Genomic DNA, 23,083 nt, shown 5'->3' with positions numbered 1-23,083 from the left:
GTAAGTTGCACCCTTTTGAAATGTTGGTACTGAATTTATGTTGAAATGAAAATATTTTGAACAGCAGGATAACATCAAATTATACAAATATGTCAAGTCGTCATTTTCTCGTTGTTTCGTTGCGACTGGCAGTGATATTATCAAAGGTAGGTACGTAAAGCCCCCCAAATATGCACATATCTGCTTTAATTTGATATCAGAACTTACACGCATAGAATTATTTACACAGCAGAACATCTCTGTTTATTTTTTTGCTGTTGATTCGATGGACTTAATTAAAGTTTCAGTGTTCATCTTCTTACATACTAGGGTTGACTATTTTGCTAGGTTCCATGTACTTAAACTTCAATAACAACTTTGAAGGAGCGTTTCTTAGCTGCGGGTGAATTTGTGCAGAAATAACTTATTTGTTTTTTTTTTGTGGGATAATTAACACGAATGACGCACTTTTGCGCTTCGGTTTTGAATTACAGTATTGAAAGCTTAAATTCTAAAAGCTATAAGTAGTTCTGTTGTAGTGAATGCGTCCCGTTCACTACACGAACATATTCCCCGTTACATCAATTGAATTCACTATGAATGACGATGAGGACCTGGTTAGGGTTGTCGTTTTGTCGTTTGTCGGTTGCTTGTTTCCCTGAAAAAATGGATTTTCAATTAAAAATCCATCCAGCTGCCGTTTTCTGTATTTCGTTCGGTTATAATGGTGATGCGATATGATGCAATTTCATAGTGGCATTAATGAAAGATGCATTCAGTGTATTATGCCTACAGGTAGGATGGGTGGGGGCAAGAGAAGATTTAATTTTATTTTAAGTGCTCGTGGAAATATACTTTTCAATTAAAAAGCAGACAATGCCGCCCATCCGTGGTCGGGATGGAGTTCTGTTCATAACTGCAATTCAACTTCTACACTATTACATTTTCGGTTGTCCTGGTTTCTACTTATTGCTGTTCATTCGTTTTTTTTATGGATGTTTCTGGATTCACGCGATGATAGCTTTTCGTCTACTCCAAATAGTTTTACATGCCACATACCCATCAATTTATCACAGAAACAATATGTACACAATTGTACAACTAGTTAGCACGATCCCATACTTTATCATTCTGTGGTCTACTGTTTTTCCTTATCTCATATTGAATAACTCTTTTCATCAGTTCATCTCAGCACCATGCCGCTTTTGAAAGACCTAACCATCCTTCTCAAATATTTGTGAGTGTCAGTTAAGTATATTTATGTATTGATTTGATAATCCTACTGTTAAATGAGTCCCAAAGTCAACTTACTTTGATAAATTTCGGGCCATTTCGCATTACGCATTGAATCCAATTATGTGCTTAACAGCGAGCGTGGACAATTTGAGGGAGCACTGATGATGGCATTTAATTATACGAATTAATTTCCCTTGTCGGAAATCAGCAAGATTGATTAAAAATTAAAACTTCCATTGCATTCATTAAACGGTTGGATTAAAACATTAGGGTGATGCGCTGTGTTAATCAGTGCCCATAAATTAAAATACATAACTCCTATTTATCCACAACATATACGTGTGACCGCCCATTTGTCAATTATGGCTAATTAAAATATTATGGAAACAAAAAGTTATGAATCGGACGGCCATTGGCCTGACCCTAGGGTTCCCGGTGCTTGACCGGAGGAGCCACAAACGCTTGCAGACTGAAGTAACGCGGTGTGTCGTTGGTGGTAACGCTGGTGACGTGGTGGAACTGGCAGGGTTGCGAAATTTGCGACTTCGGCGGCAGAATGATGGGCTTGGCGCTCTTCTTGGTCTTTCGCTTCCGGCCCGGCGCGGACAGGGCAATGTTCTCTGGATTGCTGATGAGTTCCTCCACCCGGACCCACATCTCGCGGGCGGCCTGGTTCGAGTCGAAGCTGAAGCCAATCACCTTGCGGTGGTCTGCAATGAGGGAACAGAAGCAAAAAGAAAAGTATTCATTTAGCACCGTGGAAACGGTTGGAATGCAGGGTATTCTACATTTTAACAGGTTTTAATTAGAGAGGGTTTAGTAGAAAAGAGAAGCAGATTTAAAAAAAACTACCTTCCTAGCTTATGCCTAGATCAGGGCTGGTAGCGATCAATGCTGTCAAAAACAGTGATTTTAGTGTGACCATGTTGAAGAAATAAGTGACAAAATAGTGACTTATAGTTGCAAATAAAGTGACTAAAAAGTGACCTAAGAGACAAAAAAAAGCTGTTCTGATGGCGCACCAAATAAATGTTTAATGTTTTAGGCTTATCCAATTAGTATCTCATAAGGCATAACATCTCTGATCACGCCTTCCTTCAGAAGGGAAGTAAAGCCGTTGCTCCGCGGTTCATGAATTAATGGGTTGATAGGTAGCGTCCAGGTGTGGGAGCTGCCTTCCTGGCGTCGGTAGCATTGGTGCTCAGTATGGAAAACAAGATCGACGGAAAACAAATCAAGGAAAAAAAAATACCAGGGTCGTGTCCGAGAGCTAAACATATCCTTCAACCAACTCACCGATGTCGACTTTCAGGAGCTCACCTTCTGTCCAATCAACATCTTACAATTCCACTTAACCTCCCCCTGCAATTGCCCCCCCCCCCATATTATAAATAAGATTTTTATTTCCACATTTACAAAATTAAATATTATATAGAATAACTTGTTTTCTTGATTACTTGGTTTGAAGGTAAAATAACTTCATTTCATAATATAAGGGCACTGAAAACCTTTTATTGCGTCAATTCCTTTGAGATGATGCCTGAAAATTGCACCACCAAGGTGCATGAAGGGACAAACTTCAATGAAATTTTTTGGTGAAAAAATTTGCACCACAATAGTGCATACAAAAAATTTCTGGTGCAATTTTTTTTTAAGGTTGTGCATGGAGGGGTTTAAACAAAGGGGTAAATTTAAGGTTGAAAAAACTCACCTTCGTGGTGGTAAATCAAAGAAAAAGTTTTTTATTTAATATTTCTGGTGTAAAAATCAAGGTGAAATGCATGGAGGGACTAATCAAAATAAATAACTCTGGTGGAAAAAATGAATCACGCTAAAAATTTGGAGGTGCACTTTTAAGTGAAAATTTCCGGTGGAAAGTTCGCAATACTGCGGTGAATGTAGAAGCAAGGTTTATTCATTTTTCTGGTGCATAATTTTCATCGTTCTTATGAATGCAAGTTTCATCTAAAATTTCACCACAAAGTTGCATGGTGAAACACACTTCACTGACAATTTTTGGTGCATCGTTCTGGTGAATGGAGGAGCATGCTTTATTGAAAATTTCTGGTGCGAGATTTGCATCGCTCTGATAAATGAAATGAACAGAAAATGTCCGGTGGAAAACATGCACTTGTCTGGTAAATTAAGGCACAAGCTTTATTTTAAATTAAGCTATATTGAAAATTTCTGGTGGAAAATCTGCACCGTTCTGGTGAACGGATGGGCAAGCTTTTCGGAAAATTTTTGGTGTTAAATTTGCATCCTTCTGCTGAATAGAGAAACAAACTTTAAAAATTATTTCTGGTGTAAAATTTGCACCATTCTGATGTTTGGAGGGAAGCTACTTTACTGAAAATTTATGATGAAACATCTGAAAATAGGGGCAAGCTTTATTTGATAGAAAACCTGCAACATTCTGATGATAGGAGAAGCAAGCTATACTGAAAATGTCTGGTGGAAAATGGAAAAAAGGAAATCTGCACCAATCAGAAGATTGGAGAAGCAATTTTTGTTGAACATTAACGGTGGAAAATTTGCATCGTTCTGGTCAATTGAAATTTCTGGTGTAAAAATTTCTGAAGGCAAGTTTGTATTGAACATTTCTGGTGTAAGATTTGCAACAATCTGCAGCATGGAGGGGCAAGCTGAATTAAACAGTCCGGATGAAAAATTGCACAGTTCTGGTGAATGGAGGGGCAAGCTTTATTGAAAATTTTTGGTAGAAAAAACTACAACGTGTTGGTGAATGAACGGACAAATTTGTCGAAAATAATACCGAATTTCGGAAAGAATACCGAAAGAATCAAATTTTGAATGAAATTCAAAAGGAATGTTGAGAAAAATTTCAAGGGAATTCCGAGAATAATTTCAAGCTCATTCTGGCAAGAATTTCTGGAAAATAAAGAGGAAATTATTCTGAAACTTTAGGGGAATTTCAGTTCCAAGGTATTCTGAGAAAAAAAAAAAGTTCTAAAATATTCCAAGAAAAACCTCAAGGATATTGAATTCTAAGGACAGTTTCAAAATATTTCGGAGAGAATTTAAAGAAAATTCTGTGGATAATTTCTAGTGCATCCTGCAGATAGTTCCAAGATAATTTCGAAAAGAATACCAAAAACATCAAATTTTGAGTAAAATTTCAAAGTGAATTCCGAGGATAATTTCTAGCTCATTCCAGGAAAAAATTCTGAAACTCTAATTGAATTTCAGCTCCGAGGTGTTTTGAGAAAAAAAATGAAGAGTTCTAAGTATAATTTCAGTGGACTTCTGAGAAGAATTTCAAAAGAGCTCTTAGGGGGGTTCTAAAAAAATCCGAGAAGATCCTCAAGGATATTGAATTTTGAGGACAGTTCCAAAGGATTTCTGGGGAGTATTGCAAGAAAATTCTGCGAATAATTTCTAGTGAATCCTGCAGATAATTCCGAAAAGAATACCGAGAAAATTAAATTTTAAGTGAAATTCCAAAGGGATTTTGAGGAAAATTTCAAGAGCGTACCGATAACTTCTAACTCATTCCGGGAATACTTTCTGGATAATACTGAGGAAATTCTTCTGAAACTCTAAGGGAATTTCAGTTCCAAGGTATTCTGAGTAAAAGTCAAGAAAAGTTCTAAAAATAATTCCAGAGGACTTCCGAGAAGAATTTAAGAAGAACTCATAGAGTTCTAAAAATTTCGAAAAGAACCTCAAGGAATTCTGATGATGGACTTTTTCGCTACTGTACGAAGTTTAAAGACAGATTTTGGATTTCCTAATTGAAAAGTGGGTATTAGTTTGCCATTGAACCTTGGTTTTTTGTTGTCTTACTGAGAATTCGTCTAAGAATCTTCTCTGAAAATTTCAAGTCATTTGTAACCATGGCTAAAAAGTTTCAGCTGTCTATGTGCGTTGCAATAAACTCGGGTTTGTCCTTTATGTATATCATCTCTAAAACATGTTGAATGTTCGGCATCATTTTCTGTCACCCCGACTGGCGGTACTTTGGGACAGGGTTGACATGCTCAATCCTTCGCACAAGTCGTCATTCCGTTAACAATACTGTACTCGCTTGTCAGAATAGTTTTGTGCACTTTCGATCGAATCGTTACATATTTTTTAAACCTTTTTAATGATCCTATTAGCCTTGGCATTTAGGTCAAATTTGAAAAAAAAAAATATAATTACAATTTTCGCTGAAAATGGCCAAGTTCAACGTACTCGCAACGGTAATTGTAAAGTGTAACAACAACAGCATATAGGGCTTACAAAACCTTTAAATAGTAAAAAATAAACGATGCCTTCAAAATATACAAAAATGCACTGCAAAATTTTTTAGAAAGGTATATGAAAAATATATTTTCTTTGGTTTATATTTTTAACCTGTAAAGAAGAGCATGACGCAAAAAATTAATACAACATTTTTCTATCAAAATATTATTCGAGCTGTAACTTTATGTAACTTCCAAGAAATTGTAGAAACTTCAAAAACTATTTTTAATGTTATTCTGGATTTTCAGAACCAATTCTATACAAATAAACATTTCGTTGCCGGTCTTTTCGGACGATCCGATTCCTACAGGGTTCAGAAATTGGAAGACAGCGACCGAGTTGCTGGGCAAACAGAATCGCAGTGAAACCCATGTTGGTAGTATGGAAGCGTGGAAATTTTTTAAAACCATAAACTTTGTTTGTTCACCACTATGCGCACTGTTTACATGCGAAAGGAGAATGCGATTCTTATTGGTCATTCTGTCGGTTTGTCGGTGCTATTACCACCATCTGACGTGACTTCAGCTGAATCCAACCACCAAGGCAACAATATTGCAGCAAATGTATCATTTAGGTTAAAGGCCTACTATCGCAACCATTTGACGAGCCGATCATTATCGACATCGTCGATGGGATTAAATTGAAAATTTCCATTGGCTGTCTGAAAGCAGTTTGCATTGAAGAGTTCATCTTCTTCCATCTAAAATTAGTTAAATTGAATAGTAGGAAAACAGTGGTGGGTGGATAGCACCATCCACCACGAACTTTGGAGTACTCCATATACCCAGGTTGAATGCATCATAGAAAAAAAATTGCCCCTCCTTAACAAGATTCCTGTGCACGCTAGTGATTTCAGCTCCGTCACGAATCTCTCCGCCCCAAATCGATCTACCAACGTCTTGAGCTTTCCATTCGCTTCCCCCTTCAGAGTCTCGCTCTCCCCAATAGCCAACTCACTAATCACATTCCGAATCGGAATTATGACCAGTAGCAGTCGCTTCATGGTCATCTTTTCAATCAGCTTCCGGAACGATGCCACCTCGATCCCTCGATCCCAACCTCGATCAAACTGTCCATCTGTAATTTTGGCACACTGTGCGGAGTTACCAACCCGTTGGTAGACACTCTGTAAATAAATAAAGATGATTAAACGTCCAAAAAACTCTGTAGAAGCTGAACATTTTCAAATTATTCGAAAATTAGAATAACATGTAGGCATCCTACAGAAAAATGTTGGAAAAAACTGACGGATTACAAGAAACAGTGACTTTAGAGGCTTGGCCTTCAAAAAGGAGCAAGTAGCTAGAAAAAAGTGACTCGCTACCAGCCCTGCTAGATAATTTCTAGCAACACTGCCAATACAATCAAGATAGACGCTACTCGATTGGCACTGGCTTTAACAGTTCGTTTGGCTCAAAATCAGCCAGCTCTTCTATTATATTAGACCCTCTCTAGTTTTAACATTACCGTTCTAACGGTGATTGTGAGTGTAACCATCAAGTACCAAGAACATACACGGAGATGAAAAACTACCCAAAATTAAGTACTTTTCCCTCAATTTCAAAGCTCAGCCCAATAACCCAAATGTGAGCATATCGCAAATAGTAGTTTCCTTTTAACACCAGCAAAAAAATACCTACTCTTAAGTATATTCTACCCAAAATTAAGTTTAATTCGCGTAAATTTTAGAATATGCAATTTACTCAAAAGTAACTTATTGGGCTGAACTTTATCGTTGGGTCGAATCTCTTGTTCTTTTTTTTTTTTTTGACAACAAGTGCAAGTGAGAGTTTTAAGTAAAAATAACTCAAATTTTGGGTAGTATTTTTTATCCGTGTAAGAAAAAAGGAAAATAAGGTCACGTAAAAAAAGGGTGGATGTACCAACATTTCCGTCAGAATTTTAATGAGTCACATATAACCATGGTTAATATTGTTAGATTTTAAATAGAATAAAGCACTTCAAATATTAATATCCTCAATCCATAGCTTCCGACAATCCGTAGATTTGACTCCATCCTTTCCGTGCACCTCAGGGGGGTGCTGATGCGCTTTTAATAAATGCCAGCATCATCCTTACTTAGTTTTTTGCTCGCAACTAACTAAAGCAAACTCTACCACATCATTTTATAGCATTCCGTTCTATTAGCACCGGAGAATGGCTAATAATCCACCTACCTGCCGAGAGACACATGGTGTGAAAGGCTGCCGCTGCGACCTTATAGTCGGACAGATTGTCGATGGTGTCCTTCCAGAGGGCGAAGCAGGTGCCCCGCTCTGCCAGGACAAAGCTCACCCTCGGCGTACAGCGGGACCGGGTGCATCCTTTGTCGTGCAGCAGAACCGGGATGCCGGTGTACACCAGACGCCAGTCGTCTTTGCCGAGGCTTTCGTACAGATTGGCTAGCGACGTGCTGACGTAGACCTGCGGAGGAAGAGATAGAATGAGAGGGAAGATGGGTTGATGAAAAATAGATTCACTGTTTTTCGGTTTCGTTTAAGATTGTAGAATAGTTGATTTTCACACTGTTTTTCGAGCTTTTCAACTGAAAACAATTTGCAATTTAGATTTCATTCAGCTAGACGTAGGTACGTATTCCTCACAGCAACAACCTTTTTCAATTTTTTCACCCACCCCCACATAGCGAACGGCACCCAAGTAAGGTTTCGTACCCATTTCTGTTCATACGATTTGCATAACTTGGCAACGATGATTTTTGCCTCCCCGCAGCCTTTAACCTTTTTCTCGGAGGAATTTAACATATGTGCCTCCTAGTCCCATGCCACATGGCTGCAACATAGGACTGCCAAAGCCCCAATTCAATTTTTTATAGCTCCATCATGTTTCCTTTTCACCCGCACCCTCCTTCTCACCCTGGCTGCAGACTGACGACAAGAAAAGGCAAACAAAAAGCTAATCGCCTGTAACGTAGGCAAAAAGTTTTGGTAAACTTTTCCGACTCGTTTGCAGCTTTCGCTTTGTGTGGCTCTTCTTTCTGCGTCGTTGATTCACTGAGTTTCGCTAGGAGAACACAAAGCGTAAGTTTGAGATATTGGAGACTCTGCCTTCTACACCTTGCAACGACAGGGATGCCAGGTGATATGAGGAAAAGTCTTCAACGAGATCGAAAAAATGTCTTCACCACTACAGTTCAACTTGGAGAGCGGGGGAGGCCGTTCAATGTATCATTCTTTTTCAAATTAATGACACTATTATTAGCCCAGTCGCTAAAGGCGCAGCTACAAAGCAAGGCCATGCTGGAGGTGGCTGGGATCAATTCCCGGTCCGGTCTAGGAATTTTTCGTGTTGGAAAATTGCTCGATTTCCTTGGGCATATAAGAGGATTGTACCTGCCAAACAAATTATACTAATGCAAAAATGGTACAGGCATCGAAAGCTCTCAATTGATAGCTGTGGAAGTGCATCTAGAACAGCTAAGTTGAGAGCATGCGCAATAAGCTGAGCAGGCACGGAAAATCATTTGAGGGGGTTAGAAGGAAAGGGGTGTAAGTTACTTTGATCGATTCTCTTCATCGAATTTTTCTTTCGTTACTAATTCAGCTGCAAACCCATTCCTTGATTTGTGTGCCATTCTGGTTGCTAGATGAGAACTTGCTTTATCAAACTAGGTATGTAGCAGAAATAGCGCAAAATCTGTTTATAAAGCTGTGGTTATCAAACGATAAAATCGATATAGAGAATCGATCAAAGTCACTTAAACCCCTTTCCTTCTAGACCCCACCCACCCATTTACATTCATTTCGTGCATTAATTTACATTAATTTGCGTCTATCTTTTTTCGTCATCAGATTTTTGTAAAATAATGAATAGAGCTTTGATAGTATTTGATATTAGCTACAAATTTTAGCTAGAACTTAAATCTGTATCTATTATGCATGATGAACTAGAGTGGGCTGAACTTGCAATATACATTCACTGAAAAACGATGGTTGAACGCCATTGAAAATTTAGTCGATTGCTGAATTTATGTATGGGCCCAAATAAGGGGCATTTAGGACGACATTACATCAAGTTCCCCTTTATATAAAAATGAATTATTGTCTGTCTGTCTGACCCTTATCGACTCGGAATTTGTATGCAGGGGTTTTAGGGGCCGGAAACGGTTCTTATGATGGTGCGAGACTTCCCCTCTGTAAGGGGGAGGAGGGGCTCCCATTCAAATAAAACAGAAAAATATAGCATGCTTTTTTGAATCGGCGCAGAAACTCAAGCTAATATTGAATCCCGAGCAAGGCCGGGCACACTCAGCTAGTATTATATATAATCCCACAAAAGTGCTGTAGGTGCACTCTTCTCCCGAAGAACGCGAACTTGGTCTACACGAATTCCATTTACGTTGGTCTCGAATGATTCCGTTTATGCGAGGGAATCGCGTCAATGGAGTACATGTAGCATACGGGATTTGACCTAATAGGGACCAACAGGGAATATCTCGCGATCCTGGACATACAGAAGGCTACTGTCCTCGGCAAAGTTGTTCTGTGGATCAAGACTTAACGGTTGGTGGACAGAAGTTCGAAATTTTCTCACTGTACGGCGCTAGTGTACATGAATTTGTGATATCCTTGTTTGTGTGATATTTTGAAAATCTTGCCATCCTAGGAAGTTGCTTTTTTCGGCGAGGTTGTTCAGTGGATCAAGACCAATATGGATGGAATATGGATATGTTCGGAATCGGGATGACGTCTAAAATCCGTTAATCGATTTCTGACGCCATTTTGAAATCCAAGATGGCGGCTTCCGGCTTCAGAAAAGTGGGAAATACTGCCAAATACTCTTCAATATGTATATTTTTGAAATCGGGCTGACGTCTAGAGACCGAAAATCGATGTCTAACGCCATCTTTAAATCAAATATGGTGGCTGATGATTTCAGAAAAATTGGGAAATACTACCAAATACCCTTCAATATGGATATTTCAGAAAAAACTGTCAAATATCCAATAATATGGATTTTTTGAGACGACATGTAGATGACAAATATCAATGTCCGACGCCATTTTGAAATCCAAGATGGTAGCTTCCGGTTTCAGAAAAAGATAGAAATACTGTCAAATACCCTTGAATATGAGTATTTTTGGAAAAGTAATGACGTCTAGAGAATGACATCTATAAATAGAAAATGAGTGTCATGAAATCCAAAATAGCAGTTACAGGATACAGAAAAAGTTGGAAATACTGTCTAATACCCATGAATGTGGGTATTTTGGGATCTGCGGTGATAGCTACGGACTAGCAATTACTGTCCGATGCCATGTTGAATTCAAAGATGACAGCTTCTGGTTACCCCCTTAATATGGGTATTTTCGGAATGGGGACGATATGTAGAGACTCAAAATCTATGTCCGACGGAATTTTAGAATCTAAGATGACAGTCCTGTTTATTAAAAAAAAACTGTCAAATACCCTACAATAGACGGAAAATTGGTGGCTGACGCCATTTCGACATCTGAACGTCGTCTTTGTTGTAAAAATATCCATATTGTAGAGTATTTTACAGTATTTCCCACTTTTTCTGGAACCGGAAGCCACCAACTTGGATTTGAAGATGGCGATGCACATCGATTTTTGGTCTCTAGATGTCATCCTGATTCCGGAAATACCCATATTGAAGGATATTTAGCAGTATTTCCCAAAGCTTTGTGTGGGTTGGTTTATTTCCTTTAAATTCCGTTATAATTGCTTATCTTTTGACAGATACGCGTATTTCGTCTACTACTTGCAGACTTCATCAGTGCCAAGTGGTGTTGAGTAATGCTGGGTAATGCGCAATACAGATCCCATTGAGATCACTAGCCTCTTCCCAGCAACTCCTATCCCTACCTCCCCGTGGTACCGGCCGGGAACTGTGAGCAACCTTAGGGAAGATCGGGTAACCAACCCCGGTGGGAACTTTGGTCATAGGCTGACAGCGAAGGGGGGTTTGCTTCGGCAAGCCTGAACGTCTGTTCTCCAGGAGGAGCGGCTCACAACAGCGTCTGTTCCCATGTTAGGGGCGGCTGATCTACGTCCGAGTGCCAGTGAAGGACTCTAAGTACAACTGTGCACCCTGGTCCTCCGGAAAGTTAGGGGGTTGGTGTCAGGCCCTGCGAGCCAGCCGTAAAAAAAGCATTGCAACGGAAAATCAGCAACAGAGGAATACTCCCTTAGCTCAGTCGGTTAAGACGCAGCTACAAAGCAAGACCATGCTGGAGGTGGCTGGGTTCAATTCCCGGTCCGGTCTAGGAATTTTTCAGGTTGGAAAATTTCTCGACTTCCCTGGGCATAGAAGTATGATTGGACTTGCCACACAATTATACCAATGCAAAAATGGTACAGGTATCGAAAGCTCTCAATTAATAACTGTGGAAGTGCATCTAGAACACTAAGTTGAGAGCACGCTATAAGCTAATATGCAATATGCAATAAGCTTGAAATGCGAAGAAGAAGAAGAAGAGGAAGAAGAAGAAGAAGAAGAAGAAGAAGAAGAAGAAGGAATACGAACCGAGATCAACGGCAACGACCCCAGCGACGAAATAGGACTTGCGATTGGAAACTCGGCACGTGGAACTGTCGATCTCTCAATTTCATCGGGAGCACCCGAATACTCGCCAATCTACTGAAGGACCGCGGATTCGGCATCGTAGCGCTGCAGGAGGTGTGTTGGACAGGATCCATGGTGCGAACGTTCAGAGGTAATCATACCATCTACCAGAGTTGCGGCAACACACGCGAGCTGGGCACAGCTTTCATCGTCATGGGCGAAATGCAGAAGCGCGTGATCGGTTGGTGGCCGATCGACGAAAGAATGTGCAGGTTGAGGATCAAGGGCCGATTCTTCAACTTTAGCATAATCAACGTGCACAGCCCTCACTCCGGAAGCACTGATGATGACAAGGACGCATTTTACGCGCAGCTCGACCGCGAGTACGATCGCTGCCCAAGCCACGACGTCAAGATCATCATAGGAGACCTAAACGCTCAGGTAGGCCAGGAGGAGGAATTAAGATCGACGATTTGAAAGTTCAGCTCCCACCAGCTGACGAACGGGAACGGCCTACGACTTATCGATTTCGCCGCCTTCAAGAAGATGGCCATACGTAGCACCTTCTTCCAACACCACCTCCCCTATCGTTACACCTGGAGATCACCACAGCAGACGGAATCGCAAATCGACCACGTTCTGATTGATGGACGACACTTCTCCGACATTATCGCCGTCAGGACCTATCGTGGCGCTAACATCGATTCTGATCACTACCTGGTGATGGTCAAACTGCGCCCAAAACTTTCCGTCATCAACAACGTACGGTACCGACGCCCGTCACGGTACAACCTAGAGCGACATTAGCAACCGGATGTCGCCTTAGCATACGCGCAGAATCTCGAGGCAGCGTTGCCAGAGGAGGGCGAGCTTGATGTGCCCCCTCTAGAGGACTGCTGGAGTACAGTAAAAGCAGTCATCACCGACGCAGCCGAGAGCACCATCGGGTACGTGGAAAGAAGTCGACGGAATGAATGGTTCGACGAGGAGTGCAGAGCGATTTTGGAGGAGAAGAACGCAGCGCGGGCGGTAATGCTGCAGCATGGAACCCGACAGAACGTGGAACGGTAGAAACAGAAGCGGAAACAGCAGACCCGCATCTTTCGGGAGAAAAAACGCCGCCTGGAAAAAGCGGAGTGCGAGGAAATCAAACTGCTGTGCCGTTCCCAAGAAACACGGAAGTTCTACCAGAAGCTCAACGCATCCCGCAACGGCTTCGTGCCGCGAGCCGAAATGTGCAAGGATAAGGACGGGAGCCTCTTGACGGACGGACGTAAGTTGATTGAAAGGTGGAAGCAGCACTTCGATGCGCACCTGAATGGCGAGGAGAACGTAGGCACGGCAGACCAGCGCAATGGAGGAAACGACTACGTCAGTGCAGCAGAGGACAGAACTGACCCAACTCCCACGCTGAGGGAAGTTAAGGACTCCATTCAGCAGCTCAAAAACAACAAAGCAGCTGGTAAGGATGGTACCGCAGCCGAACTCATCAAGATGGGCCCAGAAAAGTTGGCCACCTGCCTGCACCGGATGATAGTCAGGATCTGGGAAACAGAACAGCTACCGGAGGAGTGGAAGGAGGGGGTAATCTGTCCTATTCACAAGAAAGGCGACCATTTGGAATGTGAGAACTTCAGAGCGATCACCATTTTGAATGCCGCCTACAAAACGCTATCCCAGATCATCTTCCGTCGTCTATCACCTAAAGTGACCGAGTTCGTGGGAAGTTATCAAGCCGGCTTCATTGACGGCTGATCGACAACGGACCAGATCTTCACCGTACGGCAAATCCTCCAGAAATGCCGTGAATACCAGGTCCCAACGCATCATTTGTTCATCGTTTTTAAGGCGGCATACGACAGTATCGACCGCACAGAGCTATGGAAAATCATGGACGAGAACGGCTTTCCTGGGAAGCTGATCAGACTGATCAAAGCAACGATGGACGGTGTGCAAAACTGCGTAAAGGTTTCGGGTGAACTATCCAGTTCATTCGAATCTCGCCGGGGACTGCGACAAGGTGACGGACTCTCATGCCTACTCTTCAACATTGCTCTAGAAGGTGTAATGCGACGAGCCGGGCTCAACAGCCGGGGTACGATTTTCACGAAATCCGGTCAATTTGTGTGCTTTGCGGACGACATGGACATTATCGCAAGAACATTTGGAACGGTGGCAGAACTATACACTCGCCTGAAACACGAAGCAGCAAAGGTCGGACTGGTGGTGAGTGCGTCAAAAACAAAGTACATGCTAGTAGGCGGAACCGAACATGACAGGATTCGTCTAGGAAGTAATGTCACGATAGACGGGGATACTTTCGAGGTAGTGGAGGAATTCGTTTACCTTGGATCCTTAATGACGGCTGACAACAATGTGAGTCGTGAAATATGAAGGCGCATCATCAGTGGAAGTCGTGTCTACTACGGGCTCCAGAAGAAACTACGGTCAAAAAAGATTCACCCCCGCACCAAATGTACCATGTACAGAACGCTACATGGTGGTCTCTATGGACACGAGGCATGGACTATGCTCGAGGAGGACCTGCAAGCACTCGGAGTTTTCGAGCGACGTGTGCTAAGGACGATCTTCCAGCATCCAGAAGGTGACCAAAGCCAGAAGGATGCGGTGAGCAGGGCATGTTGCAAGAATGCCGGACAACAACCCTGCAAAGTTGGTGTTCGCTACTGATCCGGTTGGCACAAGAAGGCGTGGAGCGCAGAGAGCACGATGGGCGGACCAGGTAGAGCGCCCAAGTAACAATTTAGGTTTTATGAGGGTTCTGTAGACCATGATTTAGACTTGTAGAATGCTATAAAACCGCGATAAAACTTGCAATGTTGCTTGGGCGTGATCTAGCTAGCATTGGGCATGACCGAGGATGGAGAGTGGCAGCCGCAAACCGAGTATTGTGGCGTACTATTGTTGATTATGTCTTATCTTAAATGTGATGTTGTACAAATAAATGTATGTATGTATGTATTACTCGTGCTCTTCGTGGGAAAACTGTATTATGTTCTACCCACACACTTGTACTCGGCTGTTATTTAACCAATCAAACTGAATTTTATTATGTGATTAGTATCAACCCGGGTAATCTCAGATCAATTGATTAGAAAACAGCTGAATAAGAGCGATGTATATTTACTGCCATCTACTGCGCACTTTAATCTGCATCTCTGATTCGTCTAACTCATCTGACTCCCCCCCCCCCCCCTTTGATTAAGAGGCTGACTGATTGGTGAACCATCAATCATACCCGGGTGTTATGCCGGAGAAACAGCTGCGATTGCAGATACATCTGAAGAATTGTAGGATCATGCATTACATTATCGCTGCAATGTTCCTTACCCTTACAATTGACTCTTGGTCCGGATCATATGTTAATACTTAATTCTAGTTAATTCTATTCTAAGGAGCGTGGTGACTCTCACTAGTTTGTTTGGACTTCCCTGAAACTATGGACATCTCTCAAATGGCGTGTGGACTTTCTGTAGAGGTTCATCCCCCAGAAGACATAAGGACAAAGAGAGTCTCATCAATTATACAATCTCTTATTACGATTGGGGACAATTTCGCTGGAAAATGGCACTGACAAAAAGTAAACGAAGAAGTCAACCTTAGCACCGATTGGCAAAATATCAACACAAAACGGTGATGCCATTTTATGTTATACTAGCTGAGTGTGCCCGGCTTTGCTCGGGATTCAATATAAGCTTAAGTTTATGCGCTGATTCAACAAAGCATGCAATTTTTTGACGTAGGACTACGTCTTTGATTTCTATATGGGGGTACACTTTGTGAAAACCGAAAATGGAACATGTAACAAATTAAGAAAGATTTTGAACGTTAATAACTCAGCTGCCTCTGGTCCAATTTCAATAGTTTTATCACCAATCGCTCAGAAATATGGCTACGCATCGATTACAATGCTTCCGAATGTTGATTCTCAACAAGAAACTATTGAAAACCTGGTAAATGTCCAGCATTTCCAAAAGCGTCGAATTAACTAACAAATCCACCAATTACCTACATGCATATGCTGCTTCCCCATCACAGTCGTCAGAGAGTAGTAAGTAGACGAAATAAGTCGAAGTGGCATTCTCCTCCGATCCTCGGGCGCGTACAAATAGGAGGATGGAATTGCGTAATATTTTGCACACTCATCGCCATATTCACAACCAAACGCAAATTCTTTGAGATAACCACCATCCGTCGTCTGGCTCGCCATGGCGATGTCTGACGTATCTCCGGTCTGATTTACGAGGTGTGCTGAAGGTGTTCCTGAAAAATGAGATCCGTGATGCTGTCACCTACACTAAACACGCCAAGCGTAAGCGGCCATGGATGTCATCTACGTTTTGAAGTGACAGAGACGCACTCTGTTTGGTTTCGGAGGTTAAATCATCACCAACTTTGGCAACAAAACGGCTCTTTTCAGGGCCACCAAGCTTATTACAGTAAAGAGTAGGAATAGAATTCATCTGCCTGTTTGTTCATATTCAGAACCAACGACCATACAAAATGCTCATGTAATCTAACTTGGAAGCAGGGGTGCAAGTGATTTTGATTGATTCTCTTCATCAACTTTCTCTTTGAAAAAAAAAATTACTACAAATTTGGTACGCCTACAATTCAAAAACGGAAAGAGGTGAGATAATAGATAATTGATCAATTTAAAGGACTGAATGCTCTTCACATTTATTCCGACCACTAGCGGTCCTACGTCAAGCTTCCGTTCGTGCCCCTAGGCACAGACCCTTCTACTTTTTCATTTGTATGGGAGCCCCCCTCTTACAGAGGGGGGAGGGGTCTTAAACCATCATAAGAACCTTTCCTGGCCCCTAAAATCCCTGCATACCAATGTTCACGCCGATCGGATCAGTAGTTTCCGAGTCTATAAGAATTAGACAGACAGACATACAGAAACTCATTTTTATAGATATAGATTTTGTGTCATACTTGTCATCGTGTGCCATGGCTCGCCGATCATTGTGCCACGATGTGTTGCGGCACAATGTGCAGAGTAGATTATCCCTTGTTTTCGACACTCTTTTGATTTGATGGTGCGCTTTCGAAGTTTTTGTTTTTGAGATCACAAATTTGAACAATTGTTCGGTAATCAAATTATGACGAGAGATACGATTACCGATGAACCAGTATTAGAACATAGTAAATCAATGTGTGAAAGTTTTTTTTTTTAATATCAATCTATCGTGCAAACGTTTTCTTTGTCGAAGACAAATCATCGAAATTCGATGAACCCGTCTCTACCAATGACAGCACGTGATCTACCTGTCGCATTAGAAATCTTATTATGCACCTGAAATGCAATGCACTCTGCCAGCGCAGTGACATCTCGTGCCATCCAATATTCTCCGTGCTCTGGTACTTTCGATGCATACGAAATGAGCATGGAAAATCTGTTTGAAATCCAACTCGGACGAAAGGCACAATCCGAACCCGGAGCCACGTGATTTTATTCAGACAAAACGATGAATGAAAATCACGCTTCCATTCCAAGCTGTTGTCGCCCGTGTCGCCGTCGTCTCCGCTGCGATGCATCGGCTGCATTTCTTAGAACAGAACTAAACAGAAGAAAAGATTTTTTTTATTCTGAATACAATCGGTTGCAAACAAGCAACCGCTTCGAGTCGCAATATAGCTTTGCCACAGTCGACGAAAGGTGACTTATGAGTAATTACATTCGTCTTACTAATTACCATGGCGGCGCGACGACGCTGAATTAGCTGGGCGACTGCGTCATCGCCCGAGGAGTTTACTTTTGATCGTGAATAAATGTACAGCTCTAGATGATGCCATCTGTTGCACGTGCACTTGACCGCAGGTACTGTATTTATGAAACATTGCGCAATGTCATGTGGCATTTGAAACGGTACAATTCTTACACAACCTAAAGCAGGAATTATCCCCGGTTACACATGGAATTGCAGGAATAATAACCTTATGATTTAAGTTGCACCTGATATGGGAATGCAACCTGTAACAGTTACGTCTATCTTTCAAAACATAAAAAAAAAATATGATGGTAGAAGTGCACTCTATTCACTTCTCGAAAATTCGAGTGACAAATTGTCAACGCCACTCGTAAGCTTTACGTATGCACATTGAACCATCCTCAAGAGAAACGCTCGCACACCGCTAGGATTACAACCAGTGCTGAGATTTGTCGTTGTCATTGACAGACTTTCGCGCGATATTGACGAAATTGTTCGTCACATCGTCACTTGCAGACTTGATCCACAAAAAAAAAAACCTTCGTCAAAATCTCATTAATGTTTTCGTCAATGACAAAAATTCACTAGGTAATAAGTGCCACATTAATGTTATCGATGCAGTTCAGGACGTAGATGCTTGTTCACATTAACGGCTCCATGTAATTGTGCTGCTCAAGTCATTTAATTTCGTTAAAAATTTAGTTAATATAAAAATCTGCACATGTTCGTCACTGACAGCATTGTCATTGACAATTGACATGGTTTGCCTTGACTGTGACTGTTAGCTCAAATGAGTGACCAAAGCAGAACTATCAATATCACCGTGTAAATATTGTCGAGATTTTCCAGCACTGGTTACAACCCTATTCCAAGGAAGGGGTTTTTTTTCTCAAGAAAATGATCCAAAAACGTATTCAAAAGTTGCTTTAAGATGTCGCACTACCAAATTTAGCTTTGAAAGTTATTGTTTGTGTTTATTCCATGCATGGAAAAGGGGTGGCTTAAGCCGTTCCACACTCTATAAACCATTGTACAGTAACGTATACCCCTCCAATTACGCTGGCTATCTACATCACATTAGCTCAATTGGTTCAAGGATAGCCGAGAAATAGCGTTGGGTGGCCGATACTCAGTGTAGTTCAAACTAACCTTGTGATGTAGAAACTTAGTCTCTTGAGCAAAGTTTCAAGAAATTTGTTGCTCTACAATATTTGCCTAGAACTTAAAACTATTATCTTTTAATAGTTTGAGTTAGTTTTTCTAAGTGTAATAGTGCCTTTATAAAATAGTGAGGGCTGCGTGGCGAATGAGGTGAGGCGCCAATTGTCACCTCGCAGTCACATGACTTTCCTCACTCGATTCCGACTCGGGTGACGTGAGAGGTTCATTACTAGGCGAGTGAGAAAATGAACCGTAAGTGACACGTGTTCATTTGCAGAAATGTCAGTTTGCCTAGTTTTTTGATAAAGAGAAACCATTCGTTGAGATATTATCAAAAACCTAACACTGCTTCTTGACGCCAAATTCGGCCTACGGATTCTAAACTCGGCCTACCGCATTGAAACGCCATTGAAACGCCATTGAAACGCTAATGAATTCACTTCGGCCTATCGGATGAAGATAAAAACTGATTCGGTCGCAGCGCTTCTTTTGTTTTTGGGAATAATGGGTGCAAACCTTCATATCACGCGTTCTGATTGACTTCGTTCCGTAGCTTATTAACTAAAGTATCGTACCAAACGCATAATTGACTTGTTAACTCTGAAATCATGGATTTATTTGAAGTTTTCTGCTCGATAGGTCCAAAATGGGCGATTAGGCCGAAGTAGTTCTCTACCCTACTTAGCACTAAACGTGAAAAAATGTGTTATCACACTCGGATTCAGAGTGAGGGATTATGGATGATTAATATCAGGTATGGAAATGATATATTTTATTTTAAGATAAACATGAACATCCTCCACAGTTTTCGACAGGATAACGCTATCTACGACACGGTCAGGATTCATAGTTTCCTTTAGTTTTTTTTTCTTCTGTTCGGGGCATAAAACCACTGCGACCAGTAATTTGATCTATTGTAGTATATCCCGTGTTCTTAGTTTAGTGCATGTCGTATTACTCCATCACTATTGAGAAATGATGAAGTATTCGATTTTTTTACAGTTGTCATTCTTGCATTTATCGCAAGGATCCGACTCTAATTGAAAGGTCCCGCTATTTATACCCTTCGGAGTGTTAAAACACCCTCCAAAATTGTCAAAATTGGATTCCTTAGCAACAAAATTAAGGAATGACACCGATAATGACCATGCATCAGAACCCTAGTCTTAACCACATCAAAGTAGGGAACAACGAATAGAAGAATCATCTATGTGATGAAGACAACTAACTCATTTTTTCCTTGTTTCAAGATCATCCTCGGTAGACAAAGCCGAGTCTTGTCACTATCAACAAGGCATAAAAAGTAACAAGGACTAAGATGTGTTCCTTGGATTACTGTAAATCCTTTTCTCAAGTAGTCAAGACTAGGAATCGGTGGTAGATCCTACGTAACGTACCACGAAAAGGTGATCTACCCACGTTACGGGGCTAAGGTTTACTACAAACGAAAAGTCCCGAAAGCGTACCTGGTTCGGGGAAGTAAGCGGAAATCTGCGGAAACGCTGAACCATGGAGAAAATTCCAGAGATCCGTGTATTCGATAGCACTCGTTCCCTGCGCAAAATATTGTCGGTCGAGATTGCCTTTTTGATCCTGATGCTGTTGAATGCAGTTAAATAATTTATGAAAAAGTTTGAACATACTGAGAGGTAAGCATATATCATCAGTAAGAGACGTGTGAGTGTGAAAATTTTCTAAAAAATCTAAGGGCACCGGTGGGATTCGAACTCACAATTCCCATTCTGCTCGGAAAAAATCCGTTCCCGAAAACGGGAACGGACCGTGAACTAAAAATCACGGCCAACTATCCAGAACAAAATTTTCTCAAATATACACCGTGAACTCTGGTTCACGGCTGTGGTTCACGAATAAAGGGTTATACGGTCAAAATTTGGTCAATATCAACTTGACGTATTTCTTTCAATTTTGCATTTAAAAAACCTGAACACCCCTCATTTTGAAGGTGTGTGTGTGTGTAGAATGTTGCTCTTATTTTGATTTTGGAATTCACTCTTCAGTTATCAAAATGCCGTCCAAGCAAGAAGAGCAGCGTATCAAAATTTTGCTCGCGCATCGCGAAAATCCGAGCTACTCGCACGCAAAGTTGGCAAAATCGCTAAAAGTTGCCAAATCAACCGTTACAAATGTAATTAAAGTGTTTGGGGAACGTTTGTCGACAGCAAGGAAGTCTGGATCGGGGGGAAATCGAAAACCGGAAGCCGCTGAGACGACAAAGAGAGTTGCCGGTAGTTTCAAGCGAAACCCTAACCTCTCTCTCCGAGATGCCGCAAATAAGCTGGGTGTATCGTCTACAACCGTGCATCGAGCCAAAAAACGAGCCGGACTATCGACTTACAAGAAGGTAGTGACTCCAAATCGCGATGATAAACAAAATACGACGGCCAAAGCGCGATCCCGGAGGCTGTACACGACGATGCTGACGAAGTTTGACTGCGTGGTAATGGACGACGAAACCTACGTCAAAGCCGACTACAAGCAGCTTCCGGGACAGGAGTTTTATACGGCAAAAGGAAGGGGAAAGGTAGCAGATGTTTTCAAGCACATGAAACTGTCAAAGTTCGCAAAGAAATATCTGGTTTGGCAAGCCATCTGTACCTGTGGCTTGAAAAGCAGCATTTTCATAGCTTCCGGGACTGTCAACCAAGAAATTTACGTGAAAGAGTGTTTGAATAAACGTCTGCTGCCTTTCCTGAAGAAACACGGTTGTTCCGTACTGTTTTGGCCGGATTTGGCATCTTGCCATTACGGTAAAAAGGCCATGGAGTGGTACGCCGCCAACAACGTGCAGGTGGTTCCCAAGGACAAGAACCCTCCCAACACGCCAGAGCTCCGCCCAATTGAGAAATACTGGGCTATTGTCAAGCGGAACCTAAAGAAGACCAAAAAAACTGCTAAGGGCGAGCAGCAGTTCAAGGCAAACTGGCTTTCTGCGGCGAAGAAGGTGGACAAGGTGGCTGTACAAAATCTGATGGCAGGGGTCAAGCGTAAGGCCCGGCAATTCGGATTTGGAAAAGCGGAAGCCTAACTGAATATTTTTCCTGAATTTGATACTAATTGAACTTGAAAAAGAAATTTAATTTGATTTTTTAAATAAACGATTTCACCGATTTACATGCGTTTTCCCTTGACCAAATTTTGACCGTATCCCCCTTTATGCATGAAAGAAATAATTCGGTCGGTAAATGTGTCTGAAAGAACAGTGTATAATATTAAAAAAGGCTTGGGAAAGTGATAAGACGGAGCACCTGCTCATACTGCTAATAAAGCACAGAAATGGCTTACGGAAAATATTTCGTAAATTTGGGAGGAAGAAATTTGGCCCCCAAGCAGTCCCGATATCAATCCGTTGGATTATTTTGTATAGGGCGTCGTCCAACGGGATACCAATAGAACCCCTCACACCACACTTAAGTCGCTAAAAGCTAAAATCAAGGCAGTGATGACATCTATGGATCGAAACATTTTAAAACGTGCATACTGCAGTTTCCGGAAGCGTCTAACTACAGTCGTCGAAAGGGAAGGCATTTTTTTTTTAATAAATTTACTTACAACTTCCATATGTTGCGAAAGAAAATAAATCGCACAAAATTCATTGCTAGAATAACTAACTGGTGTATTTTTTCTCAAATATGCCATTTACTGCAAAAATTCGTCACGCACCCTGTATATGCGATTTCATAAGCAAAATGCTAAAAGTTATTTCTTCAATCCTTCCCCGCCTCCCCAAGCAACACGGCTTGTCATAATGAAGTGTAAAATACTTTTCAATGACTTACGTATAGAATCAATAATGCTTTAATTTACGTCATTTAATACATTTATACAACTTAAAAAGCGCAAGACGCGGAGCTTATAAAACTAAATACTAGTCTAATAACATGTTTTGGAAACATCATAAAAACCAACGGCAAAAATAAAAAAAATAGTTGAACATGGGATTCGAACACTGGTCCTTGGCGTGAAAGACCTATTACTTCCTAACTAAACCAACTCCGCTAGATAAAAGTTTATGATAAGTATCTATCATGTTCTTGCCAATGGCATGACAATTATATTCTTGTGCAACACGCCTGCTTCGATCCGTCATAAAGAAGTTTGGTAAGCAGCAAAGCGTACATTTAATTGCCAGAGTGTTATTTAAAAGTTTTTTCAACTTC

The 23,083-nt window shown here is 41.4% G+C and overlaps 1 protein-coding gene across 1 annotated transcript in view; it reads right to left on the bottom strand.

The window, feature by feature from the left end:
• Positions 1–257: 257 nt before the first annotated feature.
• MESR3 (misexpression suppressor of ras 3) overlaps positions 258–23,083 on the bottom strand; it is a 33,596-nt gene continuing 10,770 nt past the window's right edge. The window contains exons 3-4 of the mRNA XM_065225253.1: positions 7,641–7,887; positions 258–1,925 (exon numbers count right to left, since the gene is read on the bottom strand). Of these exons, the coding sequence (XP_065081325.1) occupies positions 1,639–1,925; positions 7,641–7,887 (534 nt within the window). The 3' untranslated portion in view covers positions 258–1,638. The remainder of the gene's footprint in view (positions 1,926–7,640; positions 7,888–23,083) is intronic.

This window comes from Ochlerotatus camptorhynchus, unplaced genomic scaffold (genome assembly GCF_037179485.1).
Source record: "Ochlerotatus camptorhynchus isolate MF236.1 unplaced genomic scaffold, CSIRO-AGI_Acam_v1.1 ptg000222l, whole genome shotgun sequence".
Classification (NCBI taxonomy): Eukaryota; Metazoa; Arthropoda; class Insecta; order Diptera; family Culicidae; genus Ochlerotatus; species Ochlerotatus camptorhynchus.
The sequence above is the reverse complement of the archived record's forward strand: the minus strand, read 5'-3'. Positions and strand labels throughout refer to the sequence as shown.